We start from the raw sequence: 22,463 nt of genomic DNA, 5'->3' as shown, positions 1-22,463 counted from the left end.
GAACATATTTGTACTGTTTCTAGATGGGAGACTTAGTTTCTTAAGTAGTTCAAGTGTTGAGTAAAACAAAAACCAACCCTTAAGCTGATTGTCACATTATAAACCAACAAGGAGTGAGATAACGGAGACAATAAATTCTTGCCATCCTTAATAATGACAGGTTGACAGCACTATACCATGTGTTCCATTAACACTCCCTCTGCACACAGGAGGAACTCCTAATTCATTAAACACAAACGTTCAGACACACCAGTGGACACTGGCAGTAGCATACTATATACTTGCCCCATGGACAAATACATTGTAGCCAAGGCCCTTAAAAGATAAATACAGCTTTGTGTCAGCAGCATTGCATATTTAAAGTCACTAATGACTTCCTGCAATGTGCTCACTCTCATAGACATGCAAACACCCACTAAGCCAAGGAGAAAAAAAATCACTGATGCTAGAGTAGGAGTTCTGTCAGCAGAGCAGTATCTCCAAGTGAAAAGGCTCTGCAATGGCTGGCTGGGTAAGCTCAACCGCACGCTTTAACCGAGGCTAACTGGCCGGCTTTGGAACAAAATTATGAGTCTGGGAGACGTTTAAAAGTTATCAATGAAGAAAGGTTTTAACATACTCTACCCTGCTTTCTAGTCTTTTAGTCGAGGATTTTAACATGTCTTTTTTAGATGTTTAATACCTTGTGGTTCCCTGTGAATTGGACTCCTCTTCATTCTTTCATTCATTCTCATGCATAACCAGCCCTGGTCTGCCCCTGGAGGCTTTTAAGAAACATGCCATCTGTCTGGGGTAGGTTTGGGGCAATTGGATAGGTTCCACACATAAGGTTATTTTCCAAAGTAATTCTGTGTGTTTGGTTGTTGAGTGTCAAAGTAGTTATCAAACTCATCATCATGCGTAATGCAAAGCACTCTTGGGTCCACTGAAAATGCGGTGTGGGGTCTGCACCACACCACATTTTAAGGCCAAATACTCCATGAACTCTTAAGCAAATGAATAATTAAATAAACATGACATTATCAGATATTTAGAATGTAAATTTGCAGTCTATTTATGTACCAAAAGGAGAAAAACTGACATGACGTTACTTTCCTAAATTCTGTGTAATCTGAATTACATTAACAACACACTTATTTTTCGATGCATGCCAATTATTATCACTGTTTACGATTATTACGGATCTTGCTAACCAAGCTAGCTAGTGTTAGCTGCATATGGCACTTTTCCCTCCCTGGCCTTGCTTTTCCATGGATTCACCCTCCCAACCATTTTGGTCACTTCCAGATGACGACGGACAAAAGGCCAAACTCAAGACTTCAAAATCGTTCTCTGCAAACCAATGGGTAACGTCCACTTATTGTGTTCTGTACAGCCAATGTTATGAATCTTATTACGTGCATATGGACCCTGATTTCAGGTGCTTCTGATTCATGACAAGCCACTGATCCAAGCATTACTAGTCTAATGATGTTCTGGTACTTTTTGTGTGGTATTGGGACTTAAGTACCATTACTAAAATGCAAAGAATTGTAGAACTTAAACATTCACTAGTCATAATACATGAGGCACAATCAATTCAGTTTGGTCTCTTGCATGTGAATTAACAAAGTAATGATTAACCCTCCCACCCCCCTTTACTCAATACTCCATACTGGACTTGATGATGTGCTATGATGGGTATTTCTGGCAGAGGAGCTACCTACTGAACTCACATATTTACGAAAGAGTGGATGACTGACAGCAGACCCCAGCGGTTATGAGTCTTACACCTACTGTAGCACTGAGTACTGAGTACACACTCTCTCCGTGTCACTCACACACACACATACACACCATCACATGTTTGGTGAGGTTAAGCCGTATGCTTTCGTCCATTGCCAGGGGGGTAAACACAAACACATAGCATCTAATCTGAGAGCAAACAGTGGCGTCTCATTTTAACCAGCAGGGATACAGTTTCCCTCAAAACCATGAGGCCTGCAGCAGTTAAGAGACCACACATCAGTCACACAGATAGACCAGATTCATTGACCTGAGGATCCTTGCAATTACAAGATAATTAAAAGATGAAATTGATTCAGCCTTTACTTTTCTTGTCTTTTTGGCTGTTTTGTGCACTCAACCCTAATCAACCCTAAAAATGTATGTTCTCATACAACTAAACTGCCCTCTCAATTATGTTTCAAGGGAAACATATTTTCTTCCAGACCTAACGGTCCCAGTTTTACACTGTTTCAAACACGTGGTTGAAAAACAAAATAACAATAATGCAACAAAGTACTTGGGGTTGGTTTAGGCAACAAAACTACTACTTGGTAATGTTAAGGCAACAAAAGTACTTCATTCACACGGGACACAATCAGCAGTCTCCTGGGTGAAGCCCTGTGTTTTTTGATACATGCACCACCCATGGACAAATTACACTTCCCTCAACAGTAATTCAAAATTCAGAATTTTCAGGAGACACAGCATTTTTAACACATAATGAGAAGATGAAATTGGTGAACATATTGCCCTAAATATCTGAAATTTAAACACGTTGACCCTAACAATTCAGTTCTCAACAGCATTTTTCCGCAGCATTTTTGCCTGGTCTGCCACTAATGTTGTTTCCATTTTCAATCAATCTATCAATTATTCTATTATAAACAACATATAACCCAGTCACCAGAGAAATTGCATTGCATGTTTTTGCAAACCATGGGATATGTTGCATGCCATCATATTTTTCTGGTGACTCAGCTACAATTCATTAGTAACCCTGTAAAACAGGACAAAATAGTGAAAATGACTCAAAATATTTCAATAGCTTTTGTTGTCATACCGTCCAAAACTCAGAATTATCCAATTTATGATGATCAAACACAGAAAACCAGCATTTAAGCATGTTAGAAGCTGAAACTAGCTAATGCACATTGGGTATATTTGGTTGATTAATGACAATTAATTTGAAAACACTGCTTCAAACAAGGGTCTAAATAAGTGATGGGAGAACACAAAGACAATGCAGACCACCTGCAGAGAACATTAATGTTGTGTGTCATGTTCTGGGGCTGCTATCAACATCTCAAAGAACCGCCTTGAAGCCTGGATGCTCATTCCACATACGCACACACTCACACGCAGGCCCCCCGGACAAACGCTATTCTACATGAGTGAAAGGTGGATATTGCCCTTTATCTTTATTCTGGTATAGTTTAATAAGATAGAAAGAAAAAGCCCAGAAACCAAAACAACGTGGAAATGGAATAATTTCCTTCCATCCAAACAAATGACAGCACAATCTCATTTTAGACAGAGGCAGCGAACCTTTGTTTCCGTCATGTGTCTCAATATATCCCTACCCTCTGGGTAAGGCTGTGACATCCTCACACTGGAGAAAAGGAATTAGGAATTAGACTGATGAGAAAGGATAAGATAGATGAGGAAGAAAATGAAAGAAAGAAGGGACTGAAGATCAGAGGAGACATTGCTATGGTAGATTGAAGTATAAGAGGGAGAGAATATTCCAAAAGGTAACTGGGCCAAATTATAGAGTCCAACGTTGTGTGCTCTGCAGTAAATGTGTACTCTTAGCACATACATGTATTTTTGTGAACAACACATGATGAATAGCATAGATATGGATATGCCTGTCGCAACTAAATTCTGTGTACATCTTGAAAATGAAAGCTGAGATATTACATCACAACAGCATCATTTTTAGTACGTCTATCATCATTAACATCTGACAAATACTTGTATGGGGCTTCTTTTAAGCATCAAATGGGGTTGGAAGTAGCATTATGCTCACAATATTTCAACAGAAATATCTGTTTGTCAAGTCACACACTGCAATGGACAGTGTTATATGATAATCTGCATGACTGATGGTGAGAAGATATGGTGAGTTGAAAAAAAAATACACATTATTTCTAAGATTGTACTTTGCCTTTGACATTACCAATATTACCTCACACTGTAACAAAAGAGGAGGACAAATCATACCCCTAAATCTAAATGATTAAAATCCAGCCTTTGGATACAAGGGTTTAAACTGTAATCAACAAAGTTGAGTTTGAACCAGTTACCAACAAGAGAAAACACCAATGAAACCAAGCGAGGAGCTCCAGCTCCTGTCAAAGAATCAGAATAACACCAAACAAAGCTCTCTGGAAAATCATGGAAAGAAATAATCCTAGTTTAGCCTTCATGCTAAGCTAAGTCACAGGAGAATACCAGCAGTAGCACATTTTATCACCAATGATGAATGGAAGAAACAAGAGGAGGAGGAAGATAGCAAGCAAGAAAGAAAGAAAAGATAGAAAGAATCCTAGTTTAGCCTTTATGCCAAGCTAAACTCACAGGAGAATACCAGCAGCAGCACGTGGAGTCACCAAAAGAGGTTGATGCAAAGACTGAAAGAAAGAAAGAAGTAGAAAAAACTATTCCTAGTAGGCCTAAGCTAATAGAATCACCAATAAAAGAAGGACAAAGAGAGAAAGCAGGGCTCCAACATGACAACAGTGGATGTGTTTCACACAGTAGAGCAGGTTCCTTACCTAGGACGCCCAGCCGGTAGTTGACGGTTATGACAATCACATTTCCATAGCTGGCCAGGATGCTGCCGTCAAACATATTTCCAGTTCCTTCCATGTAGGAGCCCCCGTGGATGAAAACCATCACCGGCTTGGGGCTTCCACTCTCCCTAATGTCTGGAGGAGGGGGAAGGAAGAGGAGGAGGTGGAGAAGGCAGAAGGACTGATTAGATGACAGATTGAAAGTGACAGCCAGAGATGAAATTCCAATACTTAAGGGGACTTTAGCCACCTCTCTCTTTTTTTTCTCTGAGTAATCTTGGCACACTGGCTTTTTAACATGGAGACCTTGTTAGTTTGAGGCGTCAAACCACTCAATTTTTCTACATGAAGGCATGGTTGTGTTGATTGGAAAATGTTATGTATTTATTAGCCTATGTTAAATCCATATAGGTGCTAATGAAACAGGATATTTAAAGAGCCGGATTTTAATTTTCCTCGAGGCAATGGACTGTCAACATGCAAGAGTGGCAATCTGAACTGTCAAACCATGTTGCTGAAAAACCTGTGCGATTTATCTGGAAGAGAATCTAATAAAAAAAAGGTTGGACAATTTTTTAAGAAAAGCACTGCTTTATTGAAACTTTAATTTGAATTCAGGTTAGCATTTCACAGTTGTTTAGCTGTAGGGAATGTGTGCCTTGACTTTATGAAAATAAATGCATGTGATTAAACACAACTTACAACTGAATGGGACACTTGTCTTTTTGAATATTATGAAGTGTGTTAATGTGAAGGACAGGATGTTAATTCAGTTTTTGAATTACAGCTCTAACATTTCCATGAGTCGGAGCATAATAAGACAGTAGCTAAATAAAATATGCGGTGAATGATGAGTTGTCATACGGAAATTACTTACACCGCATAGAAAGCTGGAGGTGTGTTTCTATTGCCAAGGGGATGTTTGTGAATGTGAAGCTGCATCTGTGATATAACATGAGGTCAAGGTAAGGAGAACCTGCTGTTAGCAGCAGAATTAGCCGTTTTAAAACAAGTTACATCCGGCTGATTAGAGTGGAAGAGAGGAGAGCTACATTGTAAAGCTTTAGCAGTTGACATGGTTTCTAATATGGACCAGATCGCAAGCAAAAAGGATGCAGAGACTTGGAGAGATCTAACAGCACGCTGCAACCCACGTTCAAAACAAGCTTTCATCTGCTGCATCTCAGAGACGGCGCTTTTCATCTGGTTCCTAACTATCTCCATCAGTACATGCGGCGGCACACATCGTTTATCCCACTGATGTTTTACCACTGAGGGACTTGGGTCCAGGGAGAGATCAGGGAGTCTATGCGGATTTAAAAATTAACCAAGCAAGAAAATAGAAAAGTGTTGCCCTCTGAGACAAGAGTATAAAAAAAGATGTGCAGTTGTTAAGGGAGTAAGAGAGGGTCCTACAGTGAGTGTTTCAAGTACTCACAACCCAGCGGATAGACAAATAATGTATACACCTCAGGGACTTCGACTCTGAAGGAATAAATCACAGTGGCAAACACTGCTAGAAAGATGGCTCAATTATGCTTTTGAATATAGTAAAAGTGCTCTACTTCAAATAAGGATTATTTTGATGAAACTATATATTATCTTATTAAAGACTATATAACAATAACAAGGAAAGTAAAATAAATGATGGGTTTATCCTCCACTTCCCTTCCTTATGTGTGATTAATGGCAAAAGGTAATACATTTCTGAGGAAACAGCATATCATGCAACAGAAACTGGAGGCAGGAGCTAAATGTTACAGTGTGTCTATTTACTGGACAACTGCAAAAATAGTTTGTTTTACCATATACACAGCCTTAGAAAAAAACTCAATTGGCAAAAGGAAATGGGGTAAAAAAAAAGAAAAATCTAGCGGGAAATGAAAATGAGGCACATCTAGGTAAAATGCATTCTCCTCCTCGTGTGTGCTCTATGTTTGTCCTTCCCTCCGTCTCTCTCGCTGCAGAGCTCATTACATCACTTCTATCATCCTCTGCCTTTGTAGTGTTTTTGTTTTTTTCCCATCCTAGTTGCTCTGCTCCCTCTGTCGCAGCAGGCAACGGCCACAATGTAGTGGCACATCATAACTCTCCTCTGGAAGGCTTCCAGAAAGTCCTGACAAAAAAGGTCAGGGGATTATGGCAGCGGTGTGTGTGTGTGTAATTCACAGTGCAGATATGTGTGTAGCAGGGAGGATGGAAGGCTTGAATCATCGGCATGTTAATGAAGAGAGTGATGATATCAATGGTATAAGACAATGATGAAAGGATGATGAAGAAGATGATGATGATGATGATGGCAACCATGAGAATGATGTTGGTGAAAGATATAATTGTGGTGAAAATGATTTTGATGCCGCAGCCATGACACTGATGGTTGTGATGGTGCTGGCGGACGCCATGATGATTCAACACCTCCTCACTCCCAACTGATCAAATACAGACGCTTGGTCAGTGGCCTCAAACCTACGCTCTAGTTTCCCTTCTGGTGTCAGATAAACGTGTTAGTTCCCGCTCGGTTCATGCGCGGTGTCTCTTCAAAATGGTTTCTGCTTGTTCTTTACATGCATATAAAATGAACTTTCGACATAGGTTTATTTGGTTTTGAGGTGTACTCCCTCAAAATAACTAGTTGGTAAGGCTTAGGAAAGTGGTTTGGGTTGAAATAAGTTTTTCACGTTTTTCACGTTTGTTATGTAAAAAGAACTATGTCTGTTACATTACTGCCGTTAGTAAAGTCCGGAGCTAACTTGACAAAAAACTAACTTTAAAATAAGTCAGTGTAGACTTGGTTACACACGGGACTAAAACAGAGGTCTCCTGGCTGAAAGTCGATGTTTGCTTGACCGTCCAACCTCACTTACCACACGCCCTATACGGACTATCTCCTTCTTTATACTACATCAGTTGTTTTCACTGTCTTATAATGATGCAGAAGGGTTTACTTTGTAGTTAGTTGAAAGCCTGGTACGTCTCATACAGACTCTGGGGATCTGAGGGCCACTGACCAAGCATCGGTATTCAACGAGACGGGGGTGAGAACGGGTCGGATGACAATGTTGAGGATGGCAGCAACCATGATGGTGCTGCTGCTGCTCAATATGATGATGGTAATGACAACTTTTGACATTCATCACGGTGTTGTGATAAACATTGCTCATGTCAAACACACAAGTCACGATGATGTCATCAATAAGGACTGTCATGCAGCAATAAACAACCATTCAACTGAAGATGATGTTAATGACAGCAACTACCAATGGTGATGATGAAGTTGATGCAAATGATAGTGACAGCAGCAACAGTAAACATGATGATGATGATGATGATGATGATGATGATGATGATGATGATGATGATGATGATGATGATGATAATGATGATGATAAGAAGGAACAGGGTGCTGCTGAGTTCTAACTAAGTCTTTATAAAAAAATGGTGTATTTTTCTTTAAATCATTTATGGAGGATTTGTCTTATTTGTATCTCAGTAGGAGTTGTATGATATGTCACTGTTTCCTCTATGGGTATTACATGAATAAATTAATTTCTGCTGCAGTGGGATACATCCAGCAGGGCTGCCTCTTTTTGTTCAGAGCTGAAGGTCAGCGGTAATGAGGTGAGGTTAGGAGAAAATAGTCTTGACAGTGTTTGAGCATTTGATGGATTTACCTGAATTGACTGGCTGAAACGGGTCCCGCTGTTTATGGAAAAAACACTCTACCTTGAGGTTTTAAGTTTTTACAATCCAGCTTACTCTCAGCGTGGTTTCCTGGCATCTTTCATTGGCTGCCACAGCAAGAATCGGAGCCAACACAATAATAATAATCTAAACCACACTCTCCCATTCCCCTAACTTATCAATCAGTCCTCGTTCAGCTGACTGCAGTTCCATCATCCTCTTGCCTGAGATGAGGTAAAGCATCCAGTGCGGTCATGATTATTTTTAATACAATTATGTCCTTTTGTTTTTCTGTTTGAAGTAACTTTAAGTGATTTCATTTTTTATTACAGGAGTTCGTTAACAGGCGGTAACGTCCGTCTTTCCTCCAGGGTTATTTTTTCCATAGCTAGCAGCGAGATGAAAGCAGAGAATAGGTAAAATGAGATGCCATCTTGTAGTGATTCGACCTTTCAGTGTTTCCAGGGATGAGTGTGGGTGAAGTAGAGTTTGTCGGGGGAAAGGCACCATGACAACGTGGAGTATATCGTTGCTTCCTTGAGGATGATGTTATGATCAAAGAGATTCAGGTGCTTCAGATTTCTCTGAGTAAACCCTGAGAGATGCCCTTGGGCTGTTGTAACAACTCCGGTATCCTCTCCCTGTGCCGGTATAGAGGACTTATCAAACCAACAGCAGACACAAGGAGCAGAGGCTTTTTTTATCATGGCTTCAGCCTCTTGGGAGCAAAGCCATGGGGATGTGGGGTAAAAGCAAACAAAACGAGGCCCAGTGGTGAACACCAATTCAAATGCCTCCACATGAAATGCTCCTGTGTAATCAGTGCAATGAGCTGATGTAACTCATTAGAGTGGGTCTATATATCCATTGGTATGTGTAAGACGGCACTTGTACAGATCTGCTGCTGATTTGAGGGCCTATTTAGTAAGGACTTGTGAGTCAAGATTGTTCATTAATTTCCAATCCTTCAAATTAACATTTTTATATTATCCTAACAAGTGACCTCTTGTTAGTTTTAGTTGGAGACTGAATTACTATTGCTTCCAAGGCCGAGTTCATGTTGATGTAGTTACCAAAATTACCATTTAACAATTTGCAAGTATTATATTCCAACTCAGGTTTAGAGTAAAAGAGTACAGTATAGGGAAGCTCAGATGTTTTCATGTATATATATATATATATTTCCCTGTACCCTGTACTGTACTTCCCTTACAAGAAGCTGCATTGTCAGTTCACACTCAAGGGAATTTCTTTTTAGGATTTTCTTTTTTTGACCTATACCAATGACATTTCTTATCAGTCGTTGATGTCTGCGTAGGGAGGAGGACAGGGTGGACAAGTGGGATAAACAAGTGCAGAAGTTTAACCCAGGAGATCATTGTTCATATCTTGTGTCAACGTAGGTAACCTTACTTCTTATTCTAAGCCAAACCACAATGTGTTACTAAACTTAAAAAGTTTTGTGGTGGTTTGGTTTTTTTATGTTTCAATTGAAAACATTAACAATGCGTTTTAAACTCTGACCGTAATCTGGACCAAGTATGTTTCACTTGAGAATTTAGTGTATGGGAAAATAAATGTAGAAGTCAGGGTTTCACAAGTATCGCAGTCATTGGTTTACCTTTGCAAAATGGCTTAGGTAGGAAGTCAGCAGGGACGGTTGAGTCAAGCTGTCAAATGAACAATTTTCATCTGCCTGAGCAGACATTAACCATGGAGGCAGCAAATCAGATCTTGGGGCGTTTGGAGGTATTGTTGTTTAAGTTCAGGAATTGTTGTCATGGCTGTAACGCGAAGAGCAGTTTACTGCAAATGCATTCCACTTAAATGTCATTTTTCAACCTGGACCTTATTTTCCCATGCTTTGTATGTAAGTGACTAATGGACAATACCAGAGGTTGTTGTGTTGGAGTACAGCGAGCGAAGCTTAGATTTCCGTATTAGTTTCAATGAAAATGTAGTTGATCTTGATAATGTGACACAAGGTTTCATATAAAAACAGACCGGATCAAGTAAAATGTTAAGAAAAAAACATTTTAGTCCTTCTAGGGTTCTTTTCCTGCTGTTGTCAGACATTTAAATAACAATATGACCTGTCATCGGTAAAAAACAGCACTTTTAGTGGACGTACATTGATGGTGAGGAGTTCCTGATATGATTACATATGATTTGCAGCCTGTTTAGTGTCTACAGCGCTCTCCCACAACACTGGACTCATTTTAAAAACGGTTGTCTCTATTAGTCACTTAGACACAAAAACAATACTAAAGCATTTGGGTGCTTTGCAGTAATGTCACTGGTCAGTGTTTTCACATTAGTTGTTTGAGTTTTTGCATTTTCTTTTAATGGTAATTATAGGTGGGCTAAATCCTTCCATGTTATTGCTGATTTGAATCAAATATTAACTGGTGTATTTTATATTTGTAAGATGGTAAGTAGTAGGCCTAGTGGTAAAGGAGATGTCACTTTACTCCTCTGTCCTTGATGTCAAGCCTCAACAGTTGGTGCTGCACCTGATATGCCACCACCTGGAGCCTATGTGGGGTCTGGATGCACCAAGGTAAAACATTCTCCTTCATCATATTTTCCTCCGCCCTAGGATTGTCCTCATGCTCACAAAATCCATATCCCTGTGCCCTCCACATTCAGAGCAATAAATCCATAGTGTTGGGAAGATTAATATCTCACAAGTATGCCATATAATCTTTTATATAGGGTGCCAGGGGCCCTATGTGAGCCTTGTAGAGAGCACAGTTCATGACATCCCCACTTCTGTTTACCCACTCTTAACCATTCCTGCAATATTTTTGATGTAAAAAAAAAAAGAAAAAAAGAAAAATGGAGCTTCGAATAAATCCTCAGCTCTCGGGGACTTCCCTGCTTACATCTCTATTCCCAGCACAAAAGGATTACAAACACCAGCTTTATTGAGTATAAGGAGATTGTAAATGGGAGGGAAGGTTGGGGGATGTCCTCTTTGAGTTTGCATCTACAAGGCGACAAAAGGTCAAGGGTTAAGAGTATCAAGGATCACTGGGGGATCCAAGCTGATCATAGTCGGCCCTGATAGGGCAATAGAGTGTGTGACTATGTGTGTGTGTGTGTGTGTGCGTGTGTGTGTGTGTGTGTATGTGTGTGTGTGTGTGTGTGTGTGTGTGTGTGTGTGTGTGTGTGTATGTGCATGTGTGTGTCCTCGAGCGTATTTTCCTCTACAGTAAACTGGATTAGTTGTCTGCCCTGCATCCTTTTTTGAGATAATACTTGAAGCTTGCTGGGATTGCGTTGAATAGATCTGTGTGACTCTCTAATATTATCGGTGTGTTCTTGTGTGTGTGTGTGTGTGTGTGTGTGTGTGTGTGAGAGAGTGTGAGCTCCATGAAAAATAGTGTAATGGCACAGATCAAAGGGATCCGGATGCTTGTGATTCTGATTTGGATGTAATTGCTGTTTACTTCGTCACATTATACAGTAGAGGTGCCTTATTAAGACTTTCTGCCTGCCATTAAAGTCGCTCTCCAGCAGCCTTGAGGGGATACGGCTCTATCTCAGGGTTTTATCAAGGACATTTTATTCCTAATATGACTTTTCAAAGGACTCCTTGTTTATGGCAGCCAAGCAAAGGTTCATCTTTTTGTATTATTGAGATTAATGGATTTCCAGCACACTGGCTTAGCTTTCAAACAGCATTTAATTTAAATATCAAGAGCAGCAATTTAAAGTTGTGGTCCTATAGTATTTGTGAGGTATACACTGGATCCCTTTAGTATTACTTTTCATCAGAATATGCCCATTACTCACCTAGGATTAAATGCCTTCAAAGCAACAACAGTATGTGGGAAATGCTAATGTATTTTTTTTTGTATTTTACCTTTGATTCAGGGTTTACAGTCATGTTTCCAAGGCCGAGTTCATGTTGATGTAGTTACCAAAATTACCATTTAACAATTTGCAAGTATTATATTCCAACTCAGGTTTAGAGTAAAAGAGTACAGTACAGGGAAGCTCAGATGTTTTCATGTATATATATATATATATTTCCCTGTACCCTGTACTGTACTTCCCTTACAAGAAGCTGCATTGTCAGTTCACACTCAAGGGAATTTCTTTTTAGGATTTTCTTTTTTTGACCTATACCAATGACATTTCTTATCAGTCGTTGATGTCTGCGTAGGGAGGTAAATAATTTAAATATCAAGAGCAGCAATGCAAAGTTGTGGTCCTATAGTATTTGTGAGGTATACACTGGATCCCTTTAGTATTACTTTTCATCAGAATATACCCATTACTCACCTAGGATTAAATGCCTTCAAAGCAACAACAGTATGTGGGAAATGCTAATGTATTTTTTTTTTGTATTTTACCTTCGATTCAGGGTTTACAGTCATTTGTGCAGTAAAAATATTATATGTTTCAAACATTGAGTGAAGGCCACAGATATATTTGGCAACAGACTAATGTGATCTCATGGGAAGGTGTATGAAGTTTGTGAATTCAAACAAAACGGTTTGGTTATGTTTAGATAACATAGCTACTTGGCTAGGTCTAGGAAAACATCATGGTTTAGGCCGAGAAGGACATTTTTTTAGTAAATGAAGTAACATATGTAAGTAGTCAACGTAAGCTGTCACATATTATGGACGTACTGTTGCAGTTTTAAACATGTGATTCTTTAAATGCGACATCATTTCCAGAGCATTTCTTTTAATTATATACTTTTACTTCTGAAGTTCAATTTTGAATGCAGGGTTTTTACTTGCAGTGTTTACATTTTTGTATATCTATTTTTACGTAAGTAAACCATAAGAATGAGCAAAAGGAGATGACTATTTATTTTGTTTATCAACACCAATGATTGAAATTGTTTAAGTTATGTCCGGTGACAGTGGATGGATATGTGGGATGTGAGTAGCATATAGGTAGTAGTGGAGCTTTTATTCTGGGCAAAATTGGGATAATTGTTTATTTCAAGCAGAAGGGGTAAGATTATATAAATTGCTCCTTTCCGGACATATTATTTATTTACATTGTTTTTTTTATATTCTTTATTAGAATTAGATTAACAAGATCAAATTCTATGTCATCTATGCTACATGTTACTAGCATGATCTGACTTGGTGATATTGGCTCCATCCTGGCTTAGGTCTGTTATACAGGGGAAATCTCCTTCTGTGGAGATTTATCTCAACAAATGAGATTATTCCTGCCTCTGTAGCTGCTTTGTCTACTCTGTGAAATTTAAATGGCAATCTGCTATGTTAGCACGGCACTCAGAATTTGAAAATCATGGGATTGACAGAAGCGAAACGAGCAGGCCATCGCAATTACCATGCAATAGAGTTTTTATATGCTGTTTTGATTGTGTGTTCTCCAATAAGCATTAGAGTGGAGAGCCCAGATGATCACTTGAAACCATAATGACAGTAATGTCACTTGAAATCAGCCTCCACGCTGGCTATTTTTATTATTGCCAAGTTTGTCATGTCTTCTAGCCAATCCACATTTTGTGTAGCAACCAAACAAGTCATTTGGCAGCTTTGGACTCAGGTTCTGAAACTAACAGCCTCTGCAGGCATTTGACCAGACAGTTAGCTTCAGATACTGGTGTGTAAATTAACTCAGACTTTGCCCTGTAGGAGAGGAAACTATGCCAGGAGTGATGAGAACCAGCACGGCCCTGTAGCAACCACGGGTGAGAGAGACTGATTTTATGATTGATCCAGTATTTTCACCTTGTTTTAGGCTCCTCATGTGCTGAGGTTGTTGGTTTGACGCCCAAATAGTGAACAGGTCCAAGTGTTAGTATAGTTGAAAGCCAGTTAGCCAGAAGTTGATCTTTTGTGCATGATCAGACTTTAATACGACACGAATTTAAAGAAAAGAACATGCAAAAATGTGTTAAGAGCTGGCTGAAGGGTTAATAGTTACTTGATCTGTTGGTGGGATGCAACATAGAAAAGGAAAGTAAAGGAAACAGCAAATCCAAGCAGAGAATCTATGTTACCGTATTAATATTAAAGAATGGTGGTAAACATGTAAACTTTAGACATCAAGCTGAAAAGGACAAAACACATCCAGCCCAAAAAGAGTTTACGAGTAAAGAGCAAAAAGAAAATGTCCATCACTTTCAAAAAAAGGACAAGAAATGTAAGAAAATCAAAGAAGATAAAAATTGGAGGAGAAGGGTAAGTTTGGTTTCCCTTGTCATGCAAATCAGTTTGGCATCGGGGGGGAAAAAATACCTTCGTCGTCCGTGCGGTCACTATCACCTAAATCATCAGTGTGTTTCTTTGTAAGGGGACCTATAGGACCAAGAAGGAGAAGATGGAGGAAAACATGGTGATCAAGAACACACACAGCTTTCAAAAGATGCGGTCAAAAGATAAGAAAGTATGTCAATAATTCATGTTTCTATAGCCCCCTTTTTCTGGAAAAAATCTTCACACTGACATGGAGACTGGGTAAACATTACCACAAAGTCCACTTCACATGTTTACAGTAAGAATTCACTGTGGAAGAGTTCACTTAAGAAAGTAAAGGAGCAAGAAAAGAGGGATTTTTTTTTTTTAAAAAGAGGCGAAAAAAGATTAGCTCTCTGTTGAAAATGAAGACTTAACTGAGGATAAACCTCTTAGGATCAGAAGACATGAAACTCTTTGAAACAGTGCATACAGTAGCATCAGTTGCATATATCAGAGACATTGTGTTAACATTTGGAAATGATCATTGTAGCAGAGAAAAAGCAGAGGCTGTAAAAAAAAGCAGCATTTTTAAGAGCAAAGCACTTAAACAGAAGCATTTGACAAACTCCTCCTGTTGTATTTTCAGAGTGTGTGGACATAAACACACACATGAATGTTGTAATGACAGATACAGGTAAAGAGGAAAACAGTAGTTACTATAGAACAGGCAAACTGTTTCATATTTACCTCTTTTTAATTTGCGCAGAATCACATAAACCTTTTAAAGGTAAAAACGCAGTACAATCCTTGTCCACATTGGGAGTTTAATTTAGATAATATTCAATGTTGGGCAAAAAAAGGAAACCTACTTTCAATTCTTACACTGACTATCATCGGTCAATAGTTTTTGTATAGTTTTATTTGCTTTAAAGAATAGCTTGGGAAATACTAGTATCTGCTTTCTTGCACAGTACATATAAGGCTGTAGCTGGTTAGCTTAGCTTAACATAAAGACGGGAAACAGCTAGCCAACGACAGGACTCGAGGAAGTCACTGCGCCCAAAATATAATATAGGAGGTTTTGCTGAGTGGACCAAAGTGACACCTTTGGACAAAACCAAGTTAGCTGTTTCCCCCCTGTCCCCAGCCTATATGCTAAGCTACGCTAATCGGATGCTGGATGTAACCGTATATTTTACATATGAGTGACATGTTCTCACTCCTGACTCTTATAATCTGGTACTATGACGACCCCCTCTAGTGACAGTTTTGCAAGCGTCAGTTTCAGCTCTTTCAACATAAACTTCTGAGTTCACAGGAAACAACCTGGTTTGGTATAGGTAACAAAACTACTAGGTTGGGTCCTGGGAAAGATCGTTGGGTAAAAAAAAGTATGTGTGCAACGTAGTTAGGTTTGGTACTTAACAAACGCAACATGTTACTTAACGTTAGGCCTATGTAACATTACATAATGCAACTTAACTTACCTACATAACTTAATAAGTCAACGTTCACATAGGACACTGACAACATTCTCCTGGGTGAAAGTCCTGTGTTTTATGGTCTTTATGATACCACCTAACTTCCTCCTTTACTCATGCCATAACTATGATTTATGTATTATTGTTATTATTATGAGTTACTATGAGTTACTTTGTAGTTTGACTACACAGGCTAAAGCGTAAGACCACTCACCAAGCTGCTGTATTTCATGACCTTGGAGAGAGAAGGTGCATAATCTATCCTTTCATCTAATTCTGCGCAAGAAAGCAAATCAGTGCATTTCCCAAAATGTCAAACTGGTGCGTCACACGCTGTGGTTTTCTTGCAGAGGAAAAACTAATCTGAATTTAAGAGAATGTAAGTACCTGGTGGAATAGTCTAACAGGAGGAGTGGTCAGCTGCTTCTTCATTAAAACCATCAAACTGTCATTTTAATAGAAGTTTCTTGTTCATAGAGAGGCATAAACGCATGCTAACACAAACAAAAGTCATCAAGACAAACACATATACACACTTACCCACAAATAACACACACACACACACACACACACACACACACACACACACACACACACACACACAGGTACACACATATACTACATAACAGATCTGATAGCATGCAGGCTGGAGGTAAAGAGACAATGCTAGCAGGGTGCATGACACACACACAAATATGACATCATCCTGGCAGGACTTAAGCCTTCTCTCTCTCAACACACACACACACACACACACACACACACACACACACACACACACACACACACACACACACACACACACACACACACACACACACACACACACACACACACACACACACACACACACACACACACACACACACACACACACACGTAGCCATCTACTGATGAGAAAATAACCAATCCAGTTTTTTCCAACTACCTTTATCGACTAGAGCAGCAAATAGCCGGCGATTTATGCCAATCTCCTTCAATTTCCTTTGACTTTATAGAAAAATGTAAAAAGCAGTCAATTTCAACATGACAAATGTTTCAAGGCACGTTCTGTGCATAAGGTTAATGCTGAAAAATGTCTGTGTGAAAGGAGAGTTATTCAATACAGACCTCAATGATTGTGTTGGTTTGAGCATATCTGTGTATGGAATAGAGAATGGGAGATGAATCACTAGAAAGGTTCAAGATGCTTTTAGTCAGAAGCTCATATTAATGACTCATAATTCCTCCATCATTCAACATAGTGGTGGTTTATTTTAAGGGCAAACCATTTCTCTCCCATGACTTTCAAGAGGAAGCCTGCTCCCCGCATATCATTCTGTCCTACAGCAGTCTCCCAGCTCTCTTTTGTGAATTTGACAAGCAATTTGATAAGCAAGAGCTGACTTGTGCTTTCAAGGTGCTGAATAAGCACCAAGACACAGAAATCGCTTCTTTCAAAATGTGAAACGTCTAAGAAACACCGAGCGTCCAGCGTCTGGGGATGTGCTACCTGTTTATAAAGTATACTGCATAGAGAGATCACTGTCAAGGCAACACAGGGGGGATGTGGGTCAATCACCTTAGCCTTTCAGAACACACTTTGTGGGTGAAAGAAGGTTCTGTGCTAATACCTTAACATACACCACACATTATATAATGTGTTTTTATCCTTTTGCCATCAGTGTCTTAAGTCCCTTTCCTCAACCTATTCCATACATATATGCACGTTGGACAGCTAAGTGCACAGATCCCCCCCAGAAGATTAATACTGATGATATTTTTTGGAAAACTTACGCAGTATTACATAAAAATAAGATATGTCAATTGACTAGTGCATTTACATCTTTATATTTCATTTCAACTTGTATACAATCTGCAGTATAAAAGTTCATGTTATGACATATTTCCTTTGTGTTACTATGTACTATCTATTCAGTTTTAACGTTTCTTGTCATAACATATCAATGTTTTGAAACAAGAAAAGTTACTCACTATAACCACATACCAACTGAAATGATTAACATTGCGACAAACCTTAATATGATGAGAACATGTTCATGATAAAATGTGTCATAGTTATTAGTTGTAATAATAGAGAGCAAAGAACAGCAAGTGTCATAGTAAAATTATGATCCAATATGAGCCTTCACAACAACTGTAGAATCTCTAAGTCTCTGGGACTCAGCTAAACTGATTTCTGTAACACTGGCATTGTTTAATGGTAGATTACTTCTGTGTTGCTTTAAGTTATCATTATGAAGTTAACGTTGATTGTAAAATGAAACGGCTATAGAATAATTGCATACATTACATTACATTACATTACAGTCATTTAGCAGACGCTTTTATCCAAAGCGACTTACAGGAAGTGTATTCAACATAGGTATTCAAGAGAACTACTAGTCACCAGAAGTCACAAGTGCATCTCCTTTCTTAAACAAGCATCTTAAAGCATAAGCCAGAGCAAAAGTATAGTGCAGAGGCAAGTTACTACGAAAACAATAATTGCAACAGACTAGTCCGAATATAGTAAGTGCTACAAACTACTACGAATAGGATAAGTGCAGTAAACAAATACAAATTCAATAAGTGCAGCGAACTGATACAAATACAGTAAGTGCAACAACTAATACGAGTGCAATAAGTGCTACGAGGAAGGCTCAGGGTAGTACTTCTTGAAGAGGTGAGTTTTCAGCCTGCGCCTAAAGATGGGCAGCGACTCTGCTGTCCTGACGTCGGTGGGGAGTTCATTCCACCACTGAGGGGCCAGGACAGAAAAAAGCTGTGACCGGGTGGATCGGCCGGAGGGACCTCTGACATATCACCGTCTGCATCGCGCTGACCATACTGACCACAATAAGCATAAAATAGAGCCAACGCCACCTTCAAATGGTCAGTAGAGGACACAGGTTTTTCTTGGGTCAGACATTTCCATTATGACATTGGCAAACATTGGGGGTCTCAACTTTGCCCAAATTTTCACACCTAAAAACAGCATTTTAAGTGTTTGTATTGCCATTGCTGACAGTGTGAGTCACTGTGTTAACAGCTCAAAAACTGTTTTTATGTTCAGTTCCAAATAGCAATAGCAATTATGAACTAGGAATTTCAAAAGTTCTAAAACTATGAACTAACGTTTTTATATTTTATTGAAAACCATTTGTAAAGTTCTGCCCTTGTAAAATATATGGCCTACAAAGACACAGAGAACTTAGAAATGGTTAAAAAACAAAAGAAAAAAAACAAGTTTGGGGTTGGAGTGTGATACGGACAACTTTAAAACCTGTGAGACTGAGAGAATCAAAGAGAGTGTGATTGATTTGGCCGCTCTCTGGACTGCACATGTGCTGCTATTACAGTGGCATGTTGTTTGACTGAGGGTTAGTGGGGATCAGAGCAGACAAGACAGCTGCATGACAGCTCCTATCTAACACACAGACTGACAGACTGACACACTCACACTCACCCACTCATTAATACACACATGGAGAGAGAGACATCATACAGCAATCAGGTGTCAATTTCCTAACTGCCCAGTGACAAGGAGACCAGACAGTGACCTGCACTCCCCTACCTGTCACTGTGAACATATGTGTGTGGGGGTGTTTCCATGTGTGGAACACTGGTGAGGTCTCAGCTGGCATCAGCAGTGATTTAGAAGTTGAAACTTTTCATCTCTTTTCATCTGACTTCTGTCCTTCTCTTTCTCTTATTTTTTTGTCATTCTTTCTCTTTTGATTTCCACCACCATCACCTTCATCTCCATCCAAATGTTCCATGGAATAAATGAAACTTTGGTTCAGAGATAACAGGTGGTCGTACAGGGAGAGGACACTGTAACACTGTTGTGTCCGTTCAAAGGCGTTCCCTGGCATCAGATGTGAGGTGACACCTGTTTGATGACATTGACCCCTTCCCAGTTGATGCTGTGCGCAGTTTTGATCACACCATTTGTTTCAGATGTTTATGCAGGTTATTGTTAAAAAAGCTAACAGGTGGACTTTGACAAACTACTATTAAAAGACAAATTACTAAAAGTACTGTAAAAAATAAAATGATGATGAAAGACTGTCCTCGACGCTGCATTGGACATTGTGACTGAGGTGGAATTTCGAAGGAAATCCACCTAATTGTTTTAAGATAAGAATAAGAATAAGATAATCCTTTATTAGTCCCGCAGCGGGGAAATTTGCATTTATGGCATGAACCAGTGATAGAGTTCTGGTTTTTAATACAAAGACAAAGCAAAACCTGAACAGTTTGTCGCATCTGTGTAAAGAAGAAGTACAGAGCTCATATTGGATAAATTAATCTTTAGGGTCGGAGGAGAGAAAGAAGGGTTATGGTTATGGTTAGGGTTAGAAACAACTCTAATTATAACAACAAGGTCCCCCAGTAACTCAATAGTAAAAAAAAAATGAATAACACCTCTGTGTCATTAAAGTAGATTTTCTGGCAGAAGAGACGCTGGTAATTGTTTTTGTTGTTTTGGCCATATTCCTCTCACATATGATAACCCTTACCCACAGTAGACATTTCTGAAATCAGGCTAAGACAGGTTGTAATTAACAAAAACAAAGAGTAGACATATTCTCACCAACTGGATAAGGGACTTCATTTATAAAATGCCCATTCAAAGTGCTTTACACTACACGTCAACATTCACCCATTCACACAGACGCTAGCTACTGAAGGTATACTTAATGTGCAGACATGCTACTTTTGCATCTTAAGCAGGCTCTTTGGCAGGTTTCCAGTTGTTCACAGTGACTCGTGACACAGAGCTCTCAAAAGGTGGAGGAATCTGTTTTTACTCCAACAATGGCTGGTGTAACGATGTGACAGTGATTCTGCAGCGCTGTTCTCCTGATCTGGAATCTTTTATTATAAACTGTAAACTGGTGAGTTCGCTTCATTCATACTTGTCGGTGTTTACATTCTACCGCATGCCAACGTGCAGGAGGCACCGCACACGCTCGTCGACCAGTTACAGTGTGTGAAGCAGACCAACACGGATCTTTAGTTATTGTCCTTGGTGACTTTAACAAAGGAAACCTCAGCCATGAACTCCCTAAATACAGACAGTTTATTAAATGCACTACCAGAGAGGAGAACACTTTAGATCACTGTTACAGTACAATCAGCGGGGCCTATCTGCCGTCCCTCGTGCTGCACTGGGACACTCTGACCACATTGTGGTCCATCTGATTCATTCATACAGGCAGAAAATAAAGCTATGTAAGCCTGTTTTCAGGATATCAAAGAAGTGGACCAGTGAAGTTAGGGAGGATCTTCGGGCGTGCTTGGAGAGTACAAACTGGAACGTTTTCAGGAATGCTACCAACAGTCTGGATGAGTACACAGAGGCTGTGACGTCATACATCAGCTTCTGTAAAGACAGCTGTGTTCAAACTATCACCAGATTGAGTTCTAACAACAACTAACCCTGGTAAACCACAGTACTTTGAGAAACAGCTCCACCAGCTCTCAGCCAGTGACTGTGCTTCTGTCTGGAGAGGTCTCAGACAGATCACCAACTGCAACTCCATGAATGACCTCCACCTGGCAAACGACCTGAACGAGTTTTACTGTCGATTTGAAATACAATGGGACAGTCGTGACCCAATCCCCCAGGACCCCATCCACCAGCTCAGCAGGGGCCCATGCCTCACCACCACCACCCATCCCAGAGCCTTCCCCATCCCCCAACATAATGACGACTATTTCTAATCTGGAGAGAGAAGTCAACACCATTTTTTACATCTCACTGGAGACATGCCTCGCCCCAGCCTGCTTCAACCCAAAAAAAAAAAAACAAGCATCACAGGATTTAATTTCTACAGGCCCGTCGTCTTGACCTCTGTGGTCATGAAGTCTTTTGAGCGCCTTGTCCTGTCCCACCTCAAAAACCCTCACCGACCAACTCCTGGAACCCTGCAGTTCGCCGTGTAGTGCAGTGTGTGACAGTGTGGGCTCCATGGTAGCCTATGACAGCTCATCGGGGTAGCGGTGGGGGGCGGGGTTTGGCTAAGGGTGGACTGTATGAACATGATTTTCCTTTTTTCATTTGTAAAATAATCCTATATGTGTGTTCCTTCTGTTATTTAGCTCATCAGATATAACATGGTCTCTCAGTCAATAATCTATTCTCCCTGTCTGTCCTTGTCTTTTGCAGTTGCTTGCTTTCTCTCTGTCCATCTCTCTGTTCTACCTACATAGATCCCTCCCTCCTCCATCTGCATTGATTGCAGACTGATGAAGAGGAGCTTCACGCTCTTTGACACTCTGCAACAATCCGTGACTCAAAAAGCCAGCCGGGAAGCAAGGATAACACACACACACTCAACCCTCAGGCATTCCCCCTCCTACTGGATGAGGTAATTATTGCGAGGGGAGTCTTTGCATCGATCGCACATTCAGCACAAGAGCTAACCATACATACATATTGCTCTCTGCATGCATCAGTCAAGGTCTGCACGAGCATAGAAACACAGCGGCTTAATCAATCACAGATGCACATTAAAAAAGGGGATCTAACAGAGCGCACAGCTCAATGAGCCAAATAGGTAATCTACTAC

General features: G+C 39.8%; 1 protein-coding gene across 3 annotated transcripts in view; it reads right to left on the bottom strand.

Moving 5' to 3' along the window:
* Positions 1 to 22,463, bottom strand: part of nlgn1 (neuroligin 1) — a 277,347-nt gene that overhangs the window by 170,532 nt on the left and 84,352 nt on the right. For 2 of the 3 annotated variants that reach the window (XM_054624197.1, XM_054624196.1), the window contains one exon: positions 4,545 to 4,697. In XM_054624197.1, the coding sequence (XP_054480172.1) occupies positions 4,545 to 4,697 (153 nt within the window). Of the gene's footprint in view, positions 1 to 4,544; positions 4,698 to 14,482; positions 14,543 to 22,463 lie in introns of all 3 variants that reach the window. The other variant, XM_054624195.1, reaches the window with a different exon arrangement.

The sequence above is a fragment of the Anoplopoma fimbria genome, chromosome 3 (genome assembly GCF_027596085.1).
Source record: "Anoplopoma fimbria isolate UVic2021 breed Golden Eagle Sablefish chromosome 3, Afim_UVic_2022, whole genome shotgun sequence".
In the NCBI taxonomy this organism is placed as follows: Eukaryota; Metazoa; Chordata; class Actinopteri; order Perciformes; family Anoplopomatidae; genus Anoplopoma; species Anoplopoma fimbria.
Note: the sequence above shows the minus strand (reverse complement) of the source record. Positions and strands in the feature narration are given on the sequence as shown.